A 22,362-nucleotide genomic window follows, 5' to 3' on the forward strand; every position below is an offset into this window, starting at 1 on the left:
CAGCTGACATTTAGAAAATCAGAATCGAAAAGGTCAGATCACCTCTGAAAAAATATCAATGACCAAGTCCATGTGAGGAGAAAAACTCCAAAAAACACACTGACAAAACACACTTTCTAAAATTTGCCTCCAGCAGTTGATACGCCTTAAAAATATAGCATGAGAACCCTGAGAGTGATTCAAAGCCAGACTTCACCTTATCGTGAAAAGAAGCCAGTTCATGACATACATTGTGTCCACATCACAAGGTTTAGTATGGCCATCATTGAAACTCATTTAAAGAGAACTAAATCAGAAATGCGTACACAGCACCCTTAATGCGAAACTCCACCCTGCATTCAAGCTGACTTGATATCAATAGTGAAGACACATTTCTTTTGTTTCTGATTTAAAGCTGATTATTCCTTCATACACTTTGATGTTGTATATATTCCAATTTTTTGTTTGTGGAAGAATAAAATAGGGAGCCACTGTGCTTCAAGAGAATCTTAACTTTGAAGCCCCCCCTTTTTTTAAAGTAATATTCTCATTTTGATATTTCTATCACATGATTTATCAAAGTCAATCTGACTATAGATGTAAAATGAAGGTACTTGATCCTGAAAGTGGTGGGGTTATCATCTGCATTGAGTCACTCAATAATCACACAGGCCAAACTCATGCACTGACAGGAATGGGGTGGAAACAAACATTAGAATCATTTTGCAAGAGTTCTCAAAAAATAGATAGATTAGAATATAAATTCATGTTCAAACAAAATAAAACCTTGCTACTCTCATTTGTTTAGGGAACCTGACTTTGATATGTAACCCCTCCCGCACTGCTATCTCCGGTAACCTAGTACTTAAATTTCAAGGACATAAGTACGGTAGGAGGCTATCTATTTCTGACCATTTCTGGATATATGTGAGGTCCTCTGTTCTTGAAATCCCATGGAAATGAATGTGAGGTAGGAGGCCAAATTGATCACAACTGAGAATTTGTGCAATAATGGTGTCACTAGTTTGAATTACTTCACACCCAGATGACAAAAAAAATTAAAAATTAATCAGAGGTACACACGAGTGAAAGAAATAAACGTGATCGCAATAGGGGTCATATCGCCAATGCAATGGTTGTCATGGAAACAGCCAAAAGGTAGTACAACTAGACATTCTGCAATGCGCCATTTGGCCACGTGTATGAAATGCGCTCCTTTGTGGCTTGAAGTGCTCCCATACGATTCCAGCAGTCTCTTTGAGATGAGTGGCAAGACAGCTTCCGAAACGTGTCGAGTTTTATCAAGAAAGTACGAGGACGTACTTGAGGAAAACTCAAGAAGTAAAAATTCAAAATGGAGGCATTTGGAAGTGGAGGACCGCCGACGCCGTCTCATTATGCTCATTTTGTGCGTACACTTTGTTTCGCATATCACTTAAGTGCTTCCTGCTATGAGAGGACTCTTTGCTGGACTGAAATGTGACACACTTTTCCCATTTCTAAGAAACTGACTCTACAAAAGTGGACAGATGATTAAGGAACTGCAAAGGTGCATTTTTTTCTTCATTTTTGAATTGATTTCCTTTATGCGACTGCTAGGGAAAGACTAGGCAATAAGGATAAAGTACTTTGCCTAGGGGCCGAAAAGTTTCAGCCATGGATGGGACTTGAACCAAGGACCTTGTGATTGTTAATAGTCCACTAGCAATGGGGCCATCCTTTTGTGTGTGTGTGTGTGTGGTCATGACCACATGTGAAACTTTACAATTTTACAACTTTGCTTTCTTCATGAGTCCTAATTTCCACAAAACTTCCACCAAAAATGTTTTGTCCAATTCTATTCTGTTCATCACAGATGACTAGAACATAGCATGGCATCTCACTTTAAATCTGCCTCCTTTTCTGCTGACAAGAATATGTGCCTCCCTAATAACTTTTGGCTTAGCCAGACTTCTTGCATCATTCACAAGAAAGTTTAACATAAGTTACATTCAGACAGTGATCCTCAACCTTGAGGATAGCTATCTACGAGGATAAGCTTGTAGTTTTAGTAGTTATGGACCATTACGCACTCATTGATAGCTATGTTGAAGTTAACTCGAAGATAGCTATCCATGAGATATCTCCGGGGTTAGTTCTCTATCAACGAGCCACCGGGGGGTCCCTATTTGTAGTAAAGCAATGTGTGGACAGAACTTGTTGATAAGAACTTGTAGGTAAGTGCAGTTACAGGGGGCAGTGAGCCTACCCTCACGGATAGCTACCTTCGAGGATAAAGCTTCCACATGAGAACGCACGTTGTAGTTAGGGGGCTAGAGCATATCCTCGAAGATAGCTATCCTTGAGGATAAGTATCACCATCTGAATGTAACTACTATGACTACATCTTCCTCCCACTTCACACCATACTAGATTATGACTGGTATTTTTTAGCTACTATGTCTTCACATGCCTCCCCCCCCCAAAAAAAAAAAAAGAAGAGAGAAATAAACAAAAACAAAAACACAACACAACACAAAAACAACAACAACAAATTACTAAATGACATGAGATCAACTGAACTCACTGTGAAAGTTTCCGGATTTCCAAACTCCTTGTCCAAGTAGATGACTGATCGATCAAAGTCCTGGAGGGCAGCACTGTCATAGAGGACTCTGAAATCAAGAAGAGGAAGTTCATTTAAAAATCAAAAGGTACCTTTACAACAAGGATAAGTTCATTTCACAAGAGACCCGCGGGTCTAGCGCTCAGCTGAGTATCGCAAGTTCACCTTTCACGCAGTCACTAATCTTAATTATTCACAGCTCTACCAAAATTTGACCAGGCATTCTCAAGTAGAAGATGAAAATGTACAATAAGGGCATAAAGTTTTTAAGATTCCTAAACTTTGGGGGATTGAGGGCCCCCCTGGGGCCCCTGGGGTGGGGTATGGTGCCCATTTTAATAAATTGATATCCTAATCCCCTAGGGATGCTACCTGCCAAGTTTTATGAAAATCCATCATCAGGTTTTCAAGAAGAAGATGAAACTGTACAATTTAGGCCCCCATTTGGACCTCCCCACCCCTACCCCCAACCCCAAGAGGGGCAACCCTGGATCTGCTATGAACAAACTTGAAACTATGGTAATTAATGTACTAACTCATAGTATTATCTTAGCTCTATCAATTCTGATTCTAAGATTCCTTAATTTTGGGAGGTTTGGGCCCATTGGGCCCCTTAAGGTGGGATTCCGTGCCCATTTGAACAAATTGAGATCCTATGCCCCTAGAGATAGTACCTGCCAAGTTTGGTGAAAATCGATCACGGGATTCTCAAAAAGAAGATGAAAATGTACAATTTAGGCCCCATTAGGACCCCTCCCCACTACCCTCACTGGGTCCCAAGGGGGCACCCCTTATTCCGCCATGAACAAACTTGAAACTACAGTCATCAATGTAATAACTCATAGTACTATCTAAGTTCTATCACTTCTGGTTCTAGAGAAGATGATTTTTAAAAATTCTTTAATTTGGGGGGTTTTGGGCCCTATGGAGGCCCCCTGGGTGGGGCATGGTGCCCATTTTAACAAATTGAGATCCTAACCCCCTTGGCATACTACCTGCCAAGTTTGGCGACAATCGTTCATGGGGTTCTCAAGAAGAAGATGAAAATGTATAATTTAGGCCCCATTAGGACCCCTCCCCACTCCCCTCCCCTGGGTCCCAAGGGGAGGGGAGTGAACAAACTTCAAACTACAGTCATCAATGTACTAGCTCATTGTATTAACTTAGCTCCATCCCTTCTGGTTCTAGAGAAGAAGATTTTTAAAGATTCCTTAATTTTGCATGGTGCCCATTTTAACAAACTGAGATCCTAACCCCCTAGGGATGCTACCTGCCAAGTTTGGTGAAAATCGGTCTTGCAGTTTTCAAGAAGAAGATGAAAATGTAAAAAGTTTACGCACGACGGACGACGGACTCCGGACGAAGAGTGATCGCAATAGCTCACTAGAGTCTTCGGCTCAGGTGAGCTAAAAATCAAAGGGTATTGTTACCCTCCAGTGTTACAGGTGGTATTTCCACCTCTGGTATTCACGCAACACAATAATGTCATCCATTTGAGATAAATTATTGACAAGGACTACACTGCGTATGTCTTACACCTATCAATCAAAACATTTCAATATGTGACCGTGCACCTCAAAACGAACATAAAGTCGCACACACTGATTTTGCGTGAGGACTGAAAATAAGTGAAATGGGTCAACCTAGCCGAACTTGACTTTTTCATATTTTCTGAAAGAGCGGGTCTTCTTTTACATCATGCTAAAATTTGGTATCATAAAACGGGCAGGAAAGTGTGTTTTTTAGCAGTTTATCTCGAACATTTTTGGTAGAATAGTGTGATTAGGTGTGTCTTTAGAATCCTTTTTTCATTTCTGAAAAACCTTGTCCACACTCTTCACTTTCAACTCTAATAACTTTTCAAAGGATAGTGCTACTGCTTTGAAAGTTGGCATTAATCATGGACAGAATGTGTTAATGAGGCATGTTTAATTTCACTTTAATCTAATAATCCCTTCATTGTTGTTACTCTGGTGGTTTACTTCCTGTTTTTTTTTTTGTCCCATTCATCGCACTCCCAGCATGGTTTGGTAAAAATTAAGCGCTTGAATAGACACTGTACTTCAGAGCCTCTTTTCTCAGTTCACACTTTTCCTATAGTTTGTGCTTTCTTTCCAATATTTAGATAGGTTAGGAGAGTCCATTTGATTTGAGTTATACATCATTTCAAAACTTAAAGTGTGCTCTTTCAGAATGTGGTCTTAACTAAAAATTCATGTCTGGCGACTTTTTGTTTGTTTTGAGGTGCAGGGTCACATATTTTAACTCCGATCAACGATAGCTCCCTCCTTTTCATCCAAATTCAATACTTTCCATGATGTATTTGATATCACATCAGTTCCACTGCTGAATAGACATACACACAGAGCATACAAAGGGTCAAGTGTAATCATATACAGAGCCCATTTATAAATTTTTAAATCATTATTTTGCAATCAGCTTTAACATACCCAATCTAAAAACAACAGAATTTAATAGCAGGTTGATGATTACTGGCGATGTTGAAATCAATACAGATAAGAGGCAAAAATTTGGATCATTTGATAATAAAACACATAAAAATCACTCAAGTTACCCAAAGGAGTTGTTGTTGTTGTTGTTGTTGTTGTTGTTGTTGTTGTTGTTGTTGTTGTTGTTGTTGTTGTTGTTGTTGTTTAACAAAGCAATATCAGATCAAACTATCACAGAATATCTAAATTTCAATTCAGTTTCAATTTATTTCTGCAACCTCTTTTTTTTTTTTGTCAATGAAAACTATAACGTGTACAAACAAATATGCAACAATAACAAAGTGATTCTGGTAAAACAAGATTTTCTGAGGAAAATCAAGTGATCTACAATTTTACTTGTTGTAGGATGTGGTAAATTCAAGGTTGCTTTTGGCAATTTTTATATTGTCTGGACCCCTACAATCATTTTGACTTGATGATTCTTTCAGCATTACAATGTACATGTACAGGATGTGTGTTACTACTGAAGCAAATGATGCAACACAAGCGGAATTCACGTGTACAGAAAAAAAAATTCTTTTGTGTCAATACCATGAAGCAAAAGTTTGTACACATGCACATCATCATGTGCAGAGTAATAGAGTCACACATCAGTGTGACCTGTGTATAACCTTGGATTATTAACACAGTAACAGCGAGTCAGGAAAACAGCAATAGAATTAGAAGGGGAAACAACTCAAAAACAATCTAGAGTCAAATCTATATCTACAAGGCATAACTGGAGATGTCTAACCCAGATCATGTACTCATAAACTATGAACCAATCCTGTGAAAATTGTCTACTTCTGTCATGACTGAAAAAACAAACAAACAGAGGGACCGAGTATATTTCATAACTGAGTCAATCGCACATAAATTTAGATATATGAATATGGCATTTGGGTGTATATCAAATTCCACAGACTGGATGCCACAGACTAGCCAGTTCTGCTCTGTGGTATCCATGGTAACACTATGAAATGTTTCAGCTGTAAAAGGCAATCAATCGCGATCAATAGCTCAGTGGCCTCTATGAAAACACTCAAAAGTGAGCTGCTCATTATCAATATTACAGTGCCTCGGCCGAGAGCTCCCCCTTGTTCGCGGTGAGATAAATATGAATAGGAAATAGACACCATACATGTAAAATGTCAAGGTTATTGAATATGATATGAAAAACCTTGGCAATTGGCACTGGAGAGTAAATTGAGAGGTGTTTGCTTTTATTTGTCACAATGCGGGAGACAAAACCGATCACCAAACTGTCTGTTGTACGCAATGCTACCTCACACTGTACCACAATGGTGGTAGAGCTGATGTTATTCAAAATGTGATTGATACAGCCATGAAGCATTTTCGACATCGTCCTTGATCTGCTACTAAATACGATATGTAATGTATATGTAACTGAGGTGTGAAATTTTACCATACGCCCACACAGACAGACGTATTATAATCTCCGTTGGCTTCTGCATCTTAGCGCGTTAATGATTAGCTATGTAGTAATTACTCAGCCCACTTATATAACTTTAATACACTTGGCAACTGCAGAGAAAGCAAAAGTGATTTTTTTGGCACCTTCTAAACTAACTCATCAGGATTGAGCATCAAGCACTTGTGGATTTTAATGATGACTTGACTGCCAGGGTTTTGGCACTGTCCTAAGCATGGGCGGGAGGGGGGGGGGGGGGAGGAGTTGTGCTTGTGTTTGTTTTTTTTTTTCTTTATATAGTGTAAAGCTCCATCCACTTCTGGATGCAGTAGAATTTCACACTATAATTGGAGAAAGATGGTGCAATGACTTCAACATGAATGAGGCAAGAAAACGGAAGCTTTCACACACACAAGCTAGTACTGATACGCATAGCCTCAGGAGAGGAGGTGCAGGTTACAGTTCATTATTTTGAGGGTTTGTTATTTTGAAGGCTTATAAATCAAAACATAAAATATAGTTTGTCAATCCGAAAATGAAATAAGGTTCTAAATTTTGAAGGTACATTAGTGCGCACCTTCTTCTTGTCCTCAGATGAACAAGCCTTTGGAATAACAAACCTTGTTTCATTTTCAAATCAACATTTCATATAAACCTCACTTCCTTTTCAGATTAACAGATCTTTGGAATAACCAACCTTGGGGGAAAAAGGGCCCAAAATGTTCCGATTAACAAACCCTTATTTTCAGATTAACAAATATCTAGGTACAGGGAATTTGTGTATTTCAGAATTTAGCAAAAAAACCTTTGAAATAATGAACCTATTTCATCTTCGAAATAATGAACCTCATTTCAGTTTCAGATTAACGAACCTTTGGAATAATAGTCATGACCAGGAGGTGAAATTACTAAAAAGGGTCAATGCCTACGACCCAATATCACTGATGTTTACAGTACATGAAAACAGGTACAATCTCTTGGGTTGACTTGTTGCTTGGCTCCTGAATGCAATCCTTGCACCTACAATGTACTGGTATTCATGCACCATGTCAGCTTGTGAACTTGTGGTATGGTAAGAATGGTTGACAACATTTGCTGACTATTGAAAGTCGACTGGGGGGGGGGGGGAGCAGTCACAAGGGAGGGGATGTTATTCAGCCATTTTGCTATGAAAGTGTGTGGGGGACAGGTCAAATCAGCTTTTAGCACCCTGCTCTCCGCCGATGAGAAATGAGGTGGGATCTTTTGTGCAGCAAGACTTGGGTCACTTTCGTTTTCACGCGCATGCACGCAGAACCTCCAGTTAATGTCCTGCCTGAGGGAAAAATGTAGATGTGCCTCTTCAGAAAGAACAGCATGATAAGTCACTCAACATTGCTAGGGTAGGCTCAAATTTGAACTACTGTATGTGATTACAAGGCTCACATGCTGCACACAAAATACATGCCTAAATATAGACGCCTATGTGTACATGAATCATACTGTGGAGACATTTCATTTTTCTAATTTTTGGCCACACAATGTAGGCCTTTGTCAAGGAACCTATAAATTTACAATGTATGTACATTATCTTTTCATATATTGATAAATAGTAGATGTCGTCACATATTTCATTTCATGTCATGTCATTTTATTTCATCACAGCACTGGGTTCTGCCGGATGGCTGTTTTTTGGTCAGTCCATGAATTAAAAATGACATGTATACATATTGATGATATACAGTGTACATACAAAATCTGCATCAGAGAATTGTGGCACCAGAGTACACTTACGAGGCATTTGTATCAAAGAGTAATTATGATTACTTCATCGGCTAAAGGCTGGAAATTCTGTTCGTCATATGATCATGCATCAAAGCAAATTACCTGGAAAACTATTGCACATAAGGCCATCAACAACAAACTACTTGATACCCAACCCACTCCATGGTATCATTAGAGGAAGCAATAACACTCATCTCTCATTACTGAAAAGTGAAGTTGTCTAAACTGGGAAAAGGGGAAGTGATTACAGTGATGAAGCACCCACTACGACGTCAAACAATTCTACCATAAATACACAATATAATTATACATAATTTATACAATTCTATCATCAAAATCTGTCATTATAATGTGAAAGAGTATGCCCCATCAAATATGCATTGGTACTATCAATAGTTTGTCTTATCTAAATGGCCTCTGCATTGATAGAAAAAAAAAAACACACAAAGCATGCTACTAGGAGAGATTTCAACAGCCCGAGTCTTCTTAAAAACTTGGAACACAAAGACACTACAGTGTATACCACAGGTTACTCCTTTACTAAAGGAAACGCACACCCAAAGAGAAATGTGGATTGAGTGAAAGCAGCGACATTGATAAAACACTTTAGTGAAAGTTTGAGGAAAATCGGACGATCGATGCAAAAGTTATGAATGTTTAAAGTTTTGGTGTTGGAGCCGCCGGATGAGGAGATTACTAGAGGTTATGACGTCATTGTGGACAGCACTATAAAGAAAATATAAAGGGAGTTCCACAAAAAATTCATTTTTCACAAAAATTACACATTCCATTAACTTGATACTGACATGAAATAAGGGTAGTAATTATCCCCCCCCCCCTGCTTTCTGAAAGCGGTTAGTCAAGCGCTCTTTCATTATGCTAGCAAAGTGAAAGCATGTTCAATTTTCTTTATATTTTCTTTATAATTGTTGCCCACACACATGTCATAAACTTAAGTAGTCTCCTCATCCAGCGGTTCCAACATGAAAACTTTAAAAATTCATAACTTTTGCATCAATCGTCCCATTTTCCTCACACTTTCACTGATGTATTCTATTAATGCTGCTGCTTTCACTCAATCCACATTGCTCTTTGGGTTTTGGTTTCCTTTAATCCACTCATGGCATGAATTATATTGGTCCTCATGGTGAGTGAATAAAGCATTCCATGGTGTCATGATCTGTAACTCTCCTACAAATGCTGCTAATACTTTACGTTTTGTGTGCACACGTTGTGACCCCACATCAGAAAATGTACAATGTAGAAAGAGAATCTAATGAGTTAAATGATATCCATCCTTCAGTTATTAAATTGAAAGTGAAAACTTGTTCAAAAGATGAGTAAGAGTTGCTGAAATCATTACAACTATCACTTTCTTGGTCACCACTTGGCTGTGTTTGAAAAGCGCTGTGGTGAATAAACTTCCCCTGATTTAAGACACTTGTTGGATTCCTGTGCATGCATAGCAGAGGAGAGTTGCAAGTTCAATACCTCTTCTAACTAATCATGGATGCAGGTAAAAATGAATATAAAAAATGATAACATTGAACCAGGCTGTCACATCACCACTCACTCCGATCGAGAGCGTGCACTACAGGAGTATCGCAAGAAGCATTACGTCAACATAAAATGAGCACTCATAAAAGTCATGCACACATTCTACAGTAATGTGAAAATAGTCTTGATGGTCTTATCTGTACAACTGTAGCTGCAAAGTTTGGATGCAGATAATCTATTCAGGTTTACCTACTTTGTACAAGGGCAATACAAAGAATCACAGGCTGGAGATAAAATGAGCATCAATGAAACTTGATACAAATGTTCGTATCAGGTTTACAACAGACCCAATTCAAATACAAATTTTAATATATCTGGCATAACATTATCCCCTCTGTTTTCTTGGTTTCATTTCTCGGGTCTTACTTCTGTTTATAAAGAATTCTGAATTTTACGACAGATATCCAAAAACACAGATATTACGGACTGCTATTGATGCGGTCAATAGCCTTGCTACTTGCCATAAAGTGTGCAGAATGCCTTTTAGCCTAGTCATGTGATAGGATATATCTTCCACTGTACAAGCATGCACATACATTTCTATGCACATGTCCATGCATACAAACATGAATATATGGAATATATATACTCCAATCTAATCTGCTGTCTCTATCTCTATCTCTCATGAGATGCCTCCTCTTCCTCTGTTTTTCAAAGAGTCGCCTCTTTCTCATGGAGATGACATCTACATAATTCATGCATAGCTGTGATGGATGGATGGCTCCTGGCAGCTAATTGGCATCCCTCCATCTTCATCTCCTCCTCCTCCTCCTCCTCCTCATCCTCCTCCTCCCGCCCTCCCATCACCTGTTTGGATTCAGTGACGGTCAATACATATATGGGATGCCTCCCTCGTCAGCTCCCTAGATGTTGACATCATATGCCTCCAGCTTTTCACTAATTGACCACCAATAGATAGATGGTCCCTCATATTGACCACCACCACCATCCCCCCCCCCCCCGAACACACAAGCTCAAACACACACACACACACACATATACACACACAAATAAGAGAGAAATTGACTTTTTTTTTTAAACCAGGGATGTTGTTTCAAAGGATGTGGGGAATCACAACAAAATGGGAATTATTTCAACATGGACAGATGTAACAGCGGTGATATGCAACCCCTCTCACAAGAATTGCTATGAATTTGGTTCTCTGATAGTCACTATTACTGTATTCCAAAGACCATCCATAGAATCATAAAATACATGCAATATCTTCACTACAGATTTTAGGGAACACATTTTGATATATGGGTAATTCCATGGGGTTGGGACTGAAATTGTGACATACAAGTTGAAAATTCAAGTTGGGTAAATTGAAATTTTCTTTTTCCCCCTGATTTGTTACTCCCATTCTTCAACTTATTCCACTAGAAATCTGTTTATTACTTCGCACACTTTCAGTCAGCATGGGTAAACAGGTATGACAAATACCTACGTTACATGGACTTCATTTTGTGACATCCTCAATAATTTTGTGTTCTGAAATGATAACAATGAACATATCCCAGTTTTTTTCCACCATAACACATCAACATGTTATCTGACAGGCACATGAGATCATTATTAGTAAGATTGTCCATTCTGATATCGACTGCAAGACACTTTTATTAACATGTTTTTTCTACAAATCATTTACAATTTTAACCAAAGGTTTAACTTTTTCCTCAAGAGTGACACAATAACAATATTCTTTAAAAAACTACAGTCGAAGCAAGTGAGTTGTATGGACATTCAAGTGAAAACATGATTTTATTGTTATCATCAGGGGTTTTCGTACTACAACCTTGTCCACAGTATACTACCTATGTTACACGGACAGTATGTCTTCGTAACATAGGTACATTACGACATATCAACTGATTTCCTTTGTTGTGGTGTCAGATGTTAAAACCTACACACATAGACTTTATGTATGTTCCCATGAATAACACTAATGTAACAGTTCTTTGGAATTATACCTGCTGTATACCTTTGGAACAATACCTATGTTACACAGACTTCAATTCTTTGTAACTCTGGTATGAAAGAAGGTAGACTTAATAATAATAAGAAGAATGATGTCGAGCCTTACACAATTTGACCTTATATACTCTGACTAACAACTTCATCAACTGTCAACTCAACTATGAAAACTAATAAAGAGAAATCATACAAGTTTTCTTGTCTTCTCCATGTTCTACGTTTGAAGTTAATTTCTGCTCTTTTCTACAATGTCCATTTTCCCTCCGTGCAGTTTTCTTTTTGTCTAGTTTGTTATGTTCGCTCTTCTTTGGTGTTGCTTTGTCAGCTTCCTCTCTCTGTTTGTGGAGTGCTGTGGCTGTGCCCTTTTCACTCTTTCACGTAGTTTAATCACGTAGCGGCGGCAGAGGAGGATCCATGGCAGATTCATCGACAAACTGGACAAAAGGTGTGAAGAGAAATAAAATGAAAGAATTAACAGAAAATTTGTGTCTGTGTACTCTTTATATTCCTGTTGATGTATCTGTGTATATGAATGGAATTTGGACAATTTTGCTTACCTTTCTACCTCTTGTCATACCAGTTGGCTACAGTTCCATGTGTACCATCCACAAAAAAAAAAAAAAAAAAAATATGGGTTACGCTTAAAATGATGTACCAGGTACAGCAGTAATGTTAATAATATTAATAATAATATAGTATGTAAACAATCATTTTCATATTCTACGCTAATTTTTTTTCTTCACATCTATGTAAGCTAGCAAGGCCAAGGGCAGGGCGCTGCCCCCAGTGTCATGGCTAGGGTTAGGGATAGGGTTAGGTTTACAGTTACGGTCCTATTCCAAATAGACCTCAAACAAAATACTAGGCCCCCCCCCCTTTTTTTTTTTACGGTACTCAATCCCCATCAAATTCAAAATTTTTGCCCTCTTTTCAGGATAGGATAGACCAATATTATGCCAATTTTGATTGCGGTACATATGGAACTATTTCCTACCAATTACCTACCCAAAATGAATACGAAACTGGCATTTTAGCTTTGAGACTTAACAGTGGGTGAACGTGGAATGGAAACAGTGAACCCATGACCATGTACTGCTTCATCAGAGCACCGTAAAGCCATCTAACACTATTAACAGGTCAGTGAAATCTTGAAAGGAAAACACTGACATTGTAAATCTGTTCAAGAGAAAGAATCTAACAGCTCTTAATTCCCAAAATATCAACAACAAAATTGGGCAAACTCTTTCTTTAGCTCAGACGCAGTCTGGACGTCTACGTATTCCAACTTCATAGTACCGTACTAACGTTCAGCACATCTACTTGGTAGATACGAATGACATAAGTAAGGTCCAAAATTCACAAGAATCGGGAGGTAAAATAATGTTATATTGCCGTGAAGATACACTGGACATACTTTTGTACGGTTTTCTAAGAGAGGAACACATGCTCCTTTTGCAGAGACGGGCATAAAAGGGGAAATTTGGCGATCACAATTACGAACATGAACAAGTAACAAATATCTCAGTATGTGGGACTACAGCGTGTTAACAGCATCATCGTCCACCGTATATGTGGCCAGTTAAGTGGTTTTAATATCGTTTTTTTCCTCCAATACAGTTTACAAAATGTGACAAAAGTTATTTACTTCGTAAAATAGCGTACAAGCTTACTGATTGACATCGGAAACATTGAAATTCCCGATCGGAAACATCGAAATTCACGTACCGATGTAACACGGACTACAGCAGAAAAACGGGTCTTGCGCCGTCCAGGTAGGTGTGAACGGGCTGTAAGTGGTCTTCCCGCCGTTGGGGAAGTACTGCCAGTGACGTAAATACGATTGCTGAAGTTAGTAGCTCTTCTTTTTGTCGCGAGCGCGACTTTCTTATCCGATGTTACACGAAGAGGCCGGACTTCGGACGGAAGTACGGTAATATGTTCTGTGTTTTCTCTTTTATTTAGAGCTTTTTGATGCTAATTTTTGGACAATAATACTCCTAAAATATGAGTCTAATTATAGAAATCAAGTTTCTGATCATATTATGATTATAAGTGTATGTAAAACCATGCAATACCGATGTTACAACAAAAATCGCCGCGGACTTCGTTTGTAACATCGGTATGAGGTTGCTTCAAGATGCTCTGGTGTTCTTAGTTTGTGACACATGTTTATGTGCCTTATAGTCTTTGTAGAAGTCACCTTGCCTCTCTTAATTATGATAGGCATAATGCTGAAAGGTTGTGTATTTCTGTATTACATTGCCATGAAAATGGCATATATTTTTGTCACAACTGGTACCACAAAAAAACCATGAGACATCAACAATGAAACAGTCACAGACAAAATAAATTTGTACACAGGCTTGTTTTTTATTCATCAAATAATTCTTCACACATCTCTCTCCAAGAACAACCACAAACCACAAGCAATTATTTGATAAAATTTTCAGAATATGACTTTTATTCCCTGCACAACATGAAAATCTAGAGCAGGCCCAACCCCATGGAATGACCCATATATATATGTGAAGAAGTGTGGTTAATGCAAAAGTAGATTTGTTCAATATAATCAGGGAAGTACACTTGTAGATTAGTGAGAAAAAAAATGGAAAAAAAATCAGAATGGCAAAAAAAAAAAGGAAGCAGATCTCCCAACCTTTCTGATTGAAAGATAGGAATGATTAGGCTAAAAAGTAGGAAAGAAAGAGCAGTTTCCAAATGAGTGTATCTACTAAATATACTTCTCTGATTTTTCCATTTCTAAACAACGTTATGATAATGTTAGGATGAAATAACCCTTTAAAAGCAGCTCAAATTTGGGACTGCTGTGGACAGGATGTCACATCACATTCTTAAAGTATCGCTTTTGCCTTTTAGAATCGATCAATTGAGAGTAATTTGAGAAGTGGAGTAGTGCAACTGCTGCTCCCAGTAAACCGGAAGCCTCTACTTCTCATGCAAATCTGCCATAAATGGTCCTTATTTATAAATACTAGATGTTCAGTTGTAGCTTTGAGGAAGCCCATTCATCTTGACCATGGACAAAGGATAAAAAACTATTGCACATACTACAAAGGTTCTTTTACCACGAGCATTTCATATTACACCTTCTTCCAGACTAGAACAGACAAATTTTAATTTTTTTATTTAATGCTAGAAAGACTCCACAACAAATAAGCTACTGTCTTTGTACCATAAAAACAACATGAACAAGAAGCCTGATGTCATTTTTTTTTTTTTTGGGGGGGGGGGGGATGAAGCAACAGGGTTTTTGGTAATATAAATCTTTTTAATGACAAGGATATGTAGTTTTTTTTTAAGTATCCTGGAAGGAGATAATTGTATTCAGTAGAATATACATTTGCATGTTTGTAATATAGATTTTTAATGGATTGTAATGATTTCTGGAATAATTATGTCCAATAAGTGTTCATAATGGTGTGTTTCCATTGCATCATTGTTTAACATATTGTACTATCATGTCTGCCTGGTACTCATTGTTCATTTGTGCATATGGAAGAGTCTGGAGGTATTTTTTGTGCACATTTTATAACATGACAAATGAATAAATGTATTCATCTATCTATTATGCCCACACAAATTCCATTCAATGCTGCATCAACCATCAATGGTTGATATACCATGAGCTGTTGTCCCAATGTTGATTAGAAAAAATTCATCAACATACTCCAATGTGCACTCAGCACTGCATGGTTATTTATTCATTGAGCACAATGAAATTGGAATGGCATCTTTGAAAACACACAGTCAATAATTCTGTCTTGATTTAAACACAGCCATAATTGAGATTGAGTTTATAACATCTAATTAGAGTAATTACATTAGTTCAATCAATTTACTGGACAGGGATGCCGCTGCATCAGCACAATGATCTCAGAGAGAGAGAGAAAAAAAATAAACAAAAATGCACTTCTCATCTGCATTTGAAACAAGCTTTGTCATTATGAAATGCCTGCAGCAGAAAATGCCATTACTCACTTTTTTCCCCCCAAGTGCTCCTCATCAATGTTTATTGAATCTCTCCGATCCCTTTTTGCTTTCTAAATTTGAAAAGCATTCCCTTTTCAAACACACTCCATGAAGATGACTTTCCGTTGCATGGCAACCTGTTGCTTAGCAACTCTTGCCACTCTCTCTCTCTCTCTCACACACAAACAAACTCTCTCCCTCCCTCTCTGTATATAAATACTCCCCTCTGCAAACACTAGCCTGTGCTCTTTCATTCTAGCATAGGCACAACTTTCCTCATGGAGACTGAAATACTTGGTGGATGTGAATGACAGCATTCAATGTTAATGAACCGCTTTCATCTATTTTCAAATTGATATATATGATTTGGCCAGAATGAAAGCATAACCATCATCTGGATGTGTCCAATTGCACACCGCAAAGGGGTTTCAAGCTCATTTGTAATTGAGATTTTGAAACTTGTTTTCTGAACGTACAGTATCTAGAGTTACCGGTACTTTAGTAGCATACAGACACACAAATAAGTCTCCCCTCTGATCACTAAATTGCACACAATGTTTAATATGATGGCTGTGTCACTAATGCTATGACTCGTCAATCAAACATATAATGCAATTGTAGACACCATTTAACATGCATTAGCACTCACACACAGATATATAATACATCTACAGTGGAGGAGAGTGGGTTTACCAAAACCATTCGCGGCATGTAACATTCGCGAATTGAAGCCAATGGTCTTTTTCGCAACGTGAAATTTTTGCAAATTACCACCGACATTCAAGGCGTTGTTTAGACAAACACTTTCCACGCATTTCACTTTCACCAAACTTGGCTCCTCGCAAAATTAACGAATTAACAATTATCATTATCATTATTATTATAATATAAATTCATCTTCGGTCTTGCCCTACACTTTTAAGAACCAAAAAACAAATGATATAAAGCAGTCATTACCAACTATGGAGGAAACGGTATTCCCCACCTTAGGCACAATATAATGCCAATATCGCAATCTGATGCAAAATACATAGTGGTAAGTAGAGGAGACATTTCGGTCATTAGGTCTAGGGTTCAATACTGGAGCAGCTTCCTCTATGCTCCTTAGCATTCACAATCATAAGACATTTCACCTGTCTTTAATAGGTAAAACATACCATAATTCTCAGAAGGGATCAAAATTCCACTACACAGAATTTGCTTGCATTATATCAAAAGGGTATATCTAGAAACTTGTCTGGCTAACGCGATTTGCCCAGGACAATTAGTTGTTTTGGAGTACTTTGAGAAAAAAAAAAATTGTTTTAATCAGTGCAATAGTATGTACAGCTTTTATCATGGAAGAGCCATCCCTATTCAGTATTGGGTAGCCAGAATGTTATGTGATAATCGATCGTGCCCCAGCAATTGTATTCTCCGAACACGACACATGTGATTCACTCTTGCTGGGAAGATCGCTACAATCAACAGTGGATACTGCTATGGCCTAATTTGTCGAATACTGATACGTAGCAATGGTGATAGGATACGTTCTCAGTGTTATTTTACACGTTCTTTACACACGTCTATTCTAGAGCAAAAAATCAAGTGTCTGCAGGCGTATGGAAACTACGTTTTACCTTTTACACAGTTCTGGCTTTAACATGTACGGTATGCGGGCAAAATACAAACGCTTGTAATGAGGAAATAAGTTTACAAAATATATGATATTTAGTAGAACAGAGGAAAGCTGGTTTCAACCACACTCACTGGATAAACTTGTCGACGTGCTGCATGCTGACTTCGAAATTCTTCCCTCCCAGCTCTTGACAATGAAGCGCAACGAACTGAGGCTGGAGTCTCTGTATTGTCTGAATTGCAGGCAAAAAAAACATAGAAAAGATTCGAAGTCTCAAACGGTACAATCTCTGCAGCCATACAGATGCAACTTGGGGAAAACATCAGTATTATTATAGACAAATGTTTGAACTCCATAAATGTGGAAGAAAGCTTAATGAAAACAGCAGGGCATGACAAAAATATACAGTTAATGGTATATCTCCCACTTGCCCTTACGGGCATTTGGGCAAGAATACCCATCCACCTTACTTGCCTGAAAGTGAGTTTCAGTTGGCCCATGGTAAGTGGGCATGTGGGCTGAAGCATCCTGAATAGCTATATGAACGGTTACAGCCAATCAAAAAGAGATATTGTAAAGAATTGATCCATATCGGTCCACATACGGGATATCCCATGGCTGAAAAAGCAGCACTGCAGCGGTTTGTTAGAACTTTGTTGAATGCTACAATTGCTGAATGAATTAACTGGCAGTGATTTATTAACTGTAAATAATAACAAATTTCTCCTCTCCGAGATATCAATGCATAACTTGCTCATGTTTCATTTCTGGTTGGACAATAAAGAGTATCATAGTAGATGTTTTGACAGAGCCCTTTAAGTTGGAATGCTCAAATCACATGGAAAAGTGGCTAGCCTTTGTAGGTGTTTGTGTGTGCACGTGTATACATGCACATGTACTGGCCTGCTGATGTGGGTCAAACACTTTGGCACTGTTGTGATTGTTACAGGAGAAATAAATGGTGCATCACGGAAGATTTATAACTCATTAAGGCAGGAGAAACAAAAATTAATCTCTCGAGGACAATTGCACCCAGTTTGAGGAAGCAGAGGCCTTCTCATCATTTAGACTTCTGTATCAAAGTTACTAACTGCTAGATCAATATATCAAGAACATTCCTTTAGAGGTACAATGTATTCTAAACACACATAACATGCAAAACTGATTCCTTCACTAGAAATACACATATATGCAATAAACAAATTATGTTTTCTGGTCATCTGTAATATAGACCTTCGAATGCCCCCCCCCCCCCCCCCCCCCAAGTTATAGCCGTCACATGTAACAGTGTTTTAAAACCAAATAGGTCAATATTGGTGTCTGGTAAATCAGGAATTCTTTAAAGCTTTGATAACCCAGGCCGGTGACGATGCAGTCGTGTATGACAATGTACTGACATTAAAGGGAAGCAGTCCTGAGATTTTCACTGTACTGATAATTAAGAAGAGTAAAAAAATATAACCTTTCACCAATTTATACGCGTGGACATCAAAAATTGTCTCCGTACACGATTTTTAAAAAATAATTCCTGCAAGCGATCATGTAAGAGCCTGCCAAAAGGTGCGACGTCATTGATGCCCTACTCTCAAGTTGACAGCCGTGCCTCAGAAAACCAATTTAAGTGTTCAAAATGATCATATCTGATTTCTTCATAAAATGTGACAATATGTGGTTTTATTATTTCAAACAAAATATTTCAAGCTTATTCATATATACAATTGATATAAAAATAAATAGTAAACATGTATTTATAAATAACTACGGATGACGAGCAGAACACCGCTGGAAAGAGTTGTGCATCGATGACGTATGACTCTCCGCCAAGACTTGCTCATTTGCAGAGTCACACTTTTTTAACCGAAATGTACGAGCTTATTTGGTGATTTGAAAGTTTGTTTTTGATGAAAGTAGTTCATTGGAGGTACTAAAAACAACATATTTTTTTAAATTTCGTGAGGACTGCATCCCTTTAATTAACTGCTGTAATGACTTTTTCGACTCCCTCTGATACTCAATAAGACTTTGCTTATACTGCAGCTGGGCTGTGATTTTGATCAAGCCATCTGTATGTTACGGAAGATTCCTTCTGAAGTGACTTTTTCTTTAAAAATGTTGTTCACATTTCCACCAGTTGTTGCCACTGCCTCCATGCATTCACGGAATGTGTGCGGGGGTACATTCCCCTTATTGAAGCACCAGCCAGCATTACGATGAACAACTACTGTAACTATTCTTGCATGAAACCTTCGAGTGTGTAAACACATACCAGGTACTTGAATGGCACATATTTCCTGAATGACTTTGTTGGATACTTGCCGCATTTGTCAGTGAAATGAACAAGGTAGTGCACAAATCAAAGCATGCACTTAATTTATCCACCCACACAAAACGTTATTCCACGACTACAGGCCCACACACCATTTAAATCTCTGTACTCTTGAAAATGATTATCTAGAGAGAACCGGAACTGTCTCTGAACATGCAACATGTATGTGTAGTACGCAAACAAGCTTGTATGGTACGCAGCCTGCAGGTATTCATGAACTGAACAGCTGTATACCAAGGGTATAGCAAACTTATGGTGTGACACTTGGATCACCAGGATAATAGTAAATCATTTTTCACAAACAGATAGCCAAATTGCATATTTGGACAAACATGCAATTTGAAATTATTTGTTCTTTGTTTTTGTTTGTTTGTGTGTGTGTGTGTGTGTGTGTGTGTGTGTTTTAGATCTACAGTGGATGCTGCCAGATAAATCTCAATAAGCAACACTCTACTGAGTTGTTTGCCATCAAATATGGTGTGCCTTTAAGTAGCACAAAGCATCTTGAAAAAGGAACAGAATATGAATGAAATGAAATGAGAATCTAATGCGAATAGAAGTCAGAATTTCACTGGTGAGCAGTGAGCTGACATTTACACTGGGAACAGCAATAACAAAAACAGGAAAAGAACAGTAGGTTTAAAAACACAGACACAAACTTCAGAAATGGATTTTCAGTTCTGATTTTTTTTTTCCCTAAATACAGAGGTAGCTGCCTGGGAACATACACATGTGTACACTATAAACAAAATATGGAAGTGACTTTTTTCACTACCAATGAACAAATTGTAAATATATGCCACTATGGCATATGACAGTGTTAATGTGTATTCATGCTCTTCATGGATTATTGATGACAAATTTATCTTTTGAAATCTTTTGATACAAGGAGTTGGACACTCACCTCATAGAACTTTTCAAGCCACACAGACATCATCTGAACAGGCTGAAAAGAAGAAAGAAGAATGTAATAATCAATATAAAAATCAGTTCATGATATCTATCTTTTTATTCAGCGACTAAGTAACCCTGACAACCAGTGACAAAGTATCACAGTTCGAGAGAACTGAGTCTTGCAAATATCCATACTTCAAGTACATCATACAATTTTTGTACACTGTACTTACTAGAATAGATGGTTTAAACAGCCCATACATACAAGCCCATGTGGCAAAAAAAACTACACATTTTAACAGTATAAGCATGTTTCACATCAGAGAAGTTGCAGGCACTATATGTTGAAGAAGTTCACAACATCAAAAGAGCAAACTAATTTATTGAAATCCCACAGAAGGAGCTGACTACAAGGGAGCGACCACATGGTATCAGAAGAATGGAAAGTTGCATTTACTTGAGGACCTGAGCTTGAATATGAATTGGATCTGTAAGTACTGTGTTCATATTCTGAAGACACCTCTGAAAGGCACCATTACTGTAGTGTGTATGATCTTCAAACAGCTATGGCAAGCTCTTCATTTGAATGGACAAAGTGGACAAAACAAGAAAAGACTTTGATGGGAGGGACTGTTAAGGATGGGGATTAGGGTATCTTGTAGCTCGCTAGTCAGAGTCCAGTGGGTATCACAGCAGTTATGTTTACACGACGCACCTTAACATAAAAGATTAGCTCGAAGTTTCAGCCTTTGATGACTAGTTTGTAGTTTAACTAGCTTCATCAAGACGCACTCAAAATTACAAAGTCTTAAAGATTAGTTGATACTTGGAACCACAAGGCTTCTAAGGGTTCATATGCTCTATCTGTGAGCAACAGGGAGTCCCACTCATAGATTACAGCTGTAGCATTTTGTGGACATGATAATCAACTCATAAGTTACATTGTAGTGTGACCTCTCTGTGAACTCTATGAATTCCCCTCAACTTCAAGGTCAACCTCCAGTATGTTGTACACTACTATATCATTGCAAATTGACGGGTTCATCATTAGCGCTAAGTGTACATATATCTACATGCATTTCTTTCAGTCAAATTGTAGTATCAACTGAGACTCCAGGGGCCTGTTGCATAAAACTTGCCGTTGAATTTCAATGGTAACTACCGTCAAAATTAGGCGTCACAGCCAATCAGCATCAAGGATTATAAGATTTACCGCTAATTTGAAGACTTACCGCTAGAAAGGAGCGGTAAGTCCAGCGGTAAGGGTTTTATGCAACAGGGCCCTGGACTTTAAAAATTTGATCTTCAAAATTACAATGTTGTAGGTGGGAGATCACTTGGATGCACTTCTACAGCTAATCATGAAATTTTAAAACCTCGAAAATTGTAAACATCGTGTGAACGCAACTATCATTACATACACAGGGACGAACGAGCAAATACGTCAGTCATTCAGTTCTGAGAATAACAATAACCTGTTATCAGATGAGATTGACTAAGAGACAGAATTCAGAAAGATAGGATGTATACCCGTAATCTTCTGAGATGTTTACTCCATATACACTGTCATCAACTGTTTGTGTTTGTTTAACCAGGCAGTTCATCATGTGCATATAGAGTGAGTTACATGTGGATTGAAGGGAATCAGGAGCCAACTGATGCCCGGTGTACCCACTTCTACAGTGCCACGTTTAGAATACAGTACATTACATTACACTAGTGCCATGTTTTGTA

General features: G+C 38.1%; 1 protein-coding gene across 1 annotated transcript in view; it reads right to left on the reverse strand.

The window, feature by feature from the left end:
* LOC139726776 (inositol polyphosphate-5-phosphatase A-like) overlaps positions 1 to 22,362 on the reverse strand; it is an 85,307-nt gene that overhangs the window by 59,332 nt on the left and 3,613 nt on the right. The window contains exons 2-4 of the mRNA XM_071637766.1: positions 20,639 to 20,680; positions 17,540 to 17,640; positions 2,546 to 2,633 (exon numbers count right to left, since the gene is read on the reverse strand). Coding sequence (XP_071493867.1) covers positions 2,546 to 2,633; positions 17,540 to 17,640; positions 20,639 to 20,680 — 231 coding nt within the window. The remainder of the gene's footprint in view (positions 1 to 2,545; positions 2,634 to 17,539; positions 17,641 to 20,638; positions 20,681 to 22,362) is intronic.

The sequence above is a fragment of the Diadema antillarum genome, unplaced genomic scaffold (assembly GCF_040938485.1).
Source record: "Diadema antillarum isolate AM-2024a unplaced genomic scaffold, OU_Dant_1.0 seq00000098_RagTag, whole genome shotgun sequence".
NCBI lineage: Eukaryota > Metazoa > Echinodermata > Echinoidea > Diadematoida > Diadematidae > Diadema > Diadema antillarum.